Below are 3,317 nucleotides of genomic sequence, written 5' to 3'. Positions count from 1 at the left end.
CCGCTCTCTCCCACACCGGGGGCTTTCTCCAGCAGCACCTTGCTGGGGGGGTTCGGCGGGACGCGGATCCGCAGGCGAAAGATGCATTTCTTCTTCTTGATTTCTTTCCCACACAGAAACCTGGGCGGCAGAGGGGAAGAAACAACCCTCAGCCGGGGGAGGGGGGGCCACAGGAGCATCCTGCATCCGGTCCTGTCCCCATCCATCGCCCCTCCGTGCCCCAGGGCTCACCTGCTTTTATAGCTGTTGAGTGCATTGAGGAGGTGGGGGCCCCGCTCGGAGATGGGGGTGCCCGTCAGCTGCGGAGAGATGGCACAGGTACACTGGTTTTAGGGGGAACAGAGAGAATTGTCCCAGCAGTAGCCAGTTCGAGGCCGTGGTTTGGATGGTGGGTAGCCAAGGGTGCCCAAAGCGGTTATGCAAAAACTAAACAGAGGGGGGAACCCAAACTCCGGGTTTTGGCTCCTCCCAAGGTCGGGGAGAGAGGGATGCCAAGGCCCGAGGTTGGCACCAGCAGCCCTTAGTGCGGTGGAGGGGAACCCATCCCCTGCGGGGACAGTTGCCAATACACTTCTCGCTCCCACCGGGAGACTTGTCAGGTGCAACACCCGAACAAAGGGAAATCCCAGCGCAGAGGAACGTCATTAAGCTAATTTTAACATTAAGGCGTTCCTGCCCATGGCAGGGGATTGGAACAAGATGATATTTAAGGTCCCTTCCAACCCAAACCATTCCATGATTCTCTGATTTTGAGCAGGAGCTGCCTGTGCTGAGCACTGCATGAACCAGGTTGTGCAGGCCCCCAAACTCATCGGCACGGGGCTGCTGGCACATCCCTTTCCAGCGCTGACCCTCTGCCTGCCCCAGCTGTGCCCCAGCCCCAGGGAAGGTCCCTCGGCTCTGCCCAGTGCCCAGGGGTTGGCACCGCTTCCCGGCTCAGGGAGCAGCACCCTCCCCAGCCAACGCTGCCAGCGGGGGGTGCCCCCCTCTGATGCCACGGGTGGGTGAGCAGCACCCATGGGCTGCCACATGTTCCCAGTGGGTGCTAATGCCCCAGGCCGGGTGCTCCTGCCTACCCAGAGAAACCAGGCAGGTGTTTTAAAGCCCCTTCCCCACAGGGGACTGGCCAAGGAGCAGCCAGCTCAGGTTACGGGTCAAAGCACCGACCCCTTCCCAACACGCTAAGTCACCTCGGGGTTGGTGTGAGGGGACGCCAACCCGACCAAGGGGCAGAACTCTCTTCACCAGCCAACCTGCCCTGGCCTCAGGAGCTCGGCTTCCATGGGGAAGCAGGATCCAGCCCCTCCGAGACTCCGGGGACAGCTGGCCATGACCTACATGCTGGCAGCACCTCTCCAGCCCGAGCCCAGGCTGTGCGTTTACCTTCCCAAGCTGCAGCGGATCCCAGTGGTGGTTCACAAAGGCCAAGATCTCCTCGAAGTCAAAGTACTTCTTCTTGCTCTGTACGCCCAGGTTGTAGAGGGCGAGATGGACAACATCCACCCTGCGGGAGCAAAGGGGCTGAGAGGGTCGGCAGCCCACCCTCTCCTCAGCAGGATGGTACCCACCACGATGCTCTGCTCCGCCGGCATCACTGGAGCACAGCCCTTCCCAAAACCTTGCTGGAAGCCGGGATCAGTCCCACACCCCATGGGATGCCCTGAGCTTTGGGGAGGGGTGGGATGCTGCCCAGAGCTAGGGGTAACCCCAAACACTGAGCTCCCCAAGCCCAGGAGCTGGAGGACACGCTGCTCCCAGGATGAATGCCCAGTTTTCCAGCTTTTTAATGAGCCCCAGCTGTGTGCTCTTGCTGCAGTTAAGTACGGGAGCGGGATGGCTCTTACTCACATGAAAATACACTGTCTACTTTAACAATCCATTCTACCCTGTGGGATTTTACATTTGTGTCTCCAAAAATGAAAGCCAAGCAAGCTATCCTGCAGGATTTCCCTGCGCTGCTGTGCTGCTCAGGGCAATGTCCCCGAGGCAGCCGCCTCCCACCAGTAACACGTCCTACACGGCTGAGCACACGGAGAACAGCATGGAAAAGCTGGGCTGCTGGCACTGTTCATACACTCTGCAGACTGCTTTCAGACGGTTGAGGTGCGCTGGAAGTTACCGCCTGTCAACGCGCATTTAACCACAGAACGTGATGACTGTGATGCAGTTTTCTGGCGAACGTGCTCCTCGGCCCCCAAAAATCAGTAGGTTTGGGGCGCACTGAGAAACTGCTTCCCCAGGAAAGAGCCCTCCAGCTCAGGGCTGGGATGCAGACCATGGGGACTAACCCCCGGCCTCAGCCGGTCCTACTGCTGCCCTGGAGCAAGAGCTCTTGGTCTGCGGCCAAGGAGCCCCTTGGTGAGGCAGGCTGGGCTTGAGGAGCGCCAAGTCACGGAGATGGGAGCGGCTGGAGGCTCCACTCTCCACCCTGAGCTTTCTGCCTGCGCTGGGATGAGTGGGAGATGCTCTGCGAACTTGCATCACCAAAACTCAGCTCCAGGGCTGACCCCAAAAGGGCTCAGCAGCACCAGGCACCGGCCAGCCCGGTGCCTCGCAGCCAACCCAGCACATCCCCAAGGAGCCAGGGTCATTCCTTACCATCTCAAGGGCAGGCGCTTGATGTACTCCGGTCCCTGGTTGCATACGGAGCAGAAAAACACATAGAACCTGGAAAACAGAGGGAGTGGAGCGCTGGGGGTGGGAGTCAGCCCCGCAGGGCCTGGGGACAGGTCAGGATGAGGACCGTGCTCCAGGCACCGACGGTGACAGCACAGCCAGGAGCAGGATGGGGCCACCCGCCTGCCTCTGTGGAGGCTTATCTGCACCAGTGGGGCTGGGGAGACACAGACCGGGGACACGTCCATGCACAAGCCCCCCAGGAGAAGCCAGCTCTGACATCCAGCCCAGCAAAGTCTGGAAGGGACGTACCGGTCTCCGAACATCATGGGGTCGCTGAGGCACTGGGTGCAGGCTTCGTGGAACCACTGCCGACAGCGGTAGCACTGCAGCATCTTCAGGTACCACCTGGGGGGGAGAGGAGGCAGGTGACAGCGAGGGCAGCATGTGGCAGCCATTGCCCCAGCCCCCTCCCAGGCACAGAACCCCCAGCCAGGGAAAGCCTGACCCTAATTTCTATTTTCCACAGCCACAGAGGTGGGTGCAAAGGGACCCTCCAGGAGCGAGCGGAGACACGGATGGCAGAGGGAGCATGAGCAGCAAAGCTGCCGGCCCCGGGGCAATGCCCAGCAAGCTGGGGACTTCCCTCTTGGGAAAGAAAACACCCCAAATGCTTTTCCCCACAAACCCCAAATGTGACA

General features: G+C 60.5%; 1 protein-coding gene across 1 annotated transcript in view; it reads right to left on the bottom strand.

Moving 5' to 3' along the window:
• Positions 1-3,317, bottom strand: part of PHF19 (PHD finger protein 19) — a gene marked incomplete at both ends in the record, with an annotated part of 5,300 nt that overhangs the window by 886 nt on the left and 1,097 nt on the right. The window contains 5 exons of the mRNA XM_010148288.1: positions 5-120; positions 232-299; positions 1,384-1,504; positions 2,599-2,667; positions 2,929-3,024. Coding sequence (XP_010146590.1) covers positions 5-120; positions 232-299; positions 1,384-1,504; positions 2,599-2,667; positions 2,929-3,024 — 470 coding nt within the window. The remainder of the gene's footprint in view (positions 1-4; positions 121-231; positions 300-1,383; positions 1,505-2,598; positions 2,668-2,928; positions 3,025-3,317) is intronic.

The sequence above is a fragment of the Eurypyga helias genome, unplaced genomic scaffold (assembly GCF_000690775.1).
Source record: "Eurypyga helias isolate BGI_N326 unplaced genomic scaffold, ASM69077v1 scaffold36393, whole genome shotgun sequence".
In the NCBI taxonomy this organism is placed as follows: domain Eukaryota; kingdom Metazoa; phylum Chordata; class Aves; order Eurypygiformes; family Eurypygidae; genus Eurypyga; species Eurypyga helias.
The sequence above is the reverse complement of the archived record's forward strand: the minus strand, read 5'-3'. Positions and strand labels throughout refer to the sequence as shown.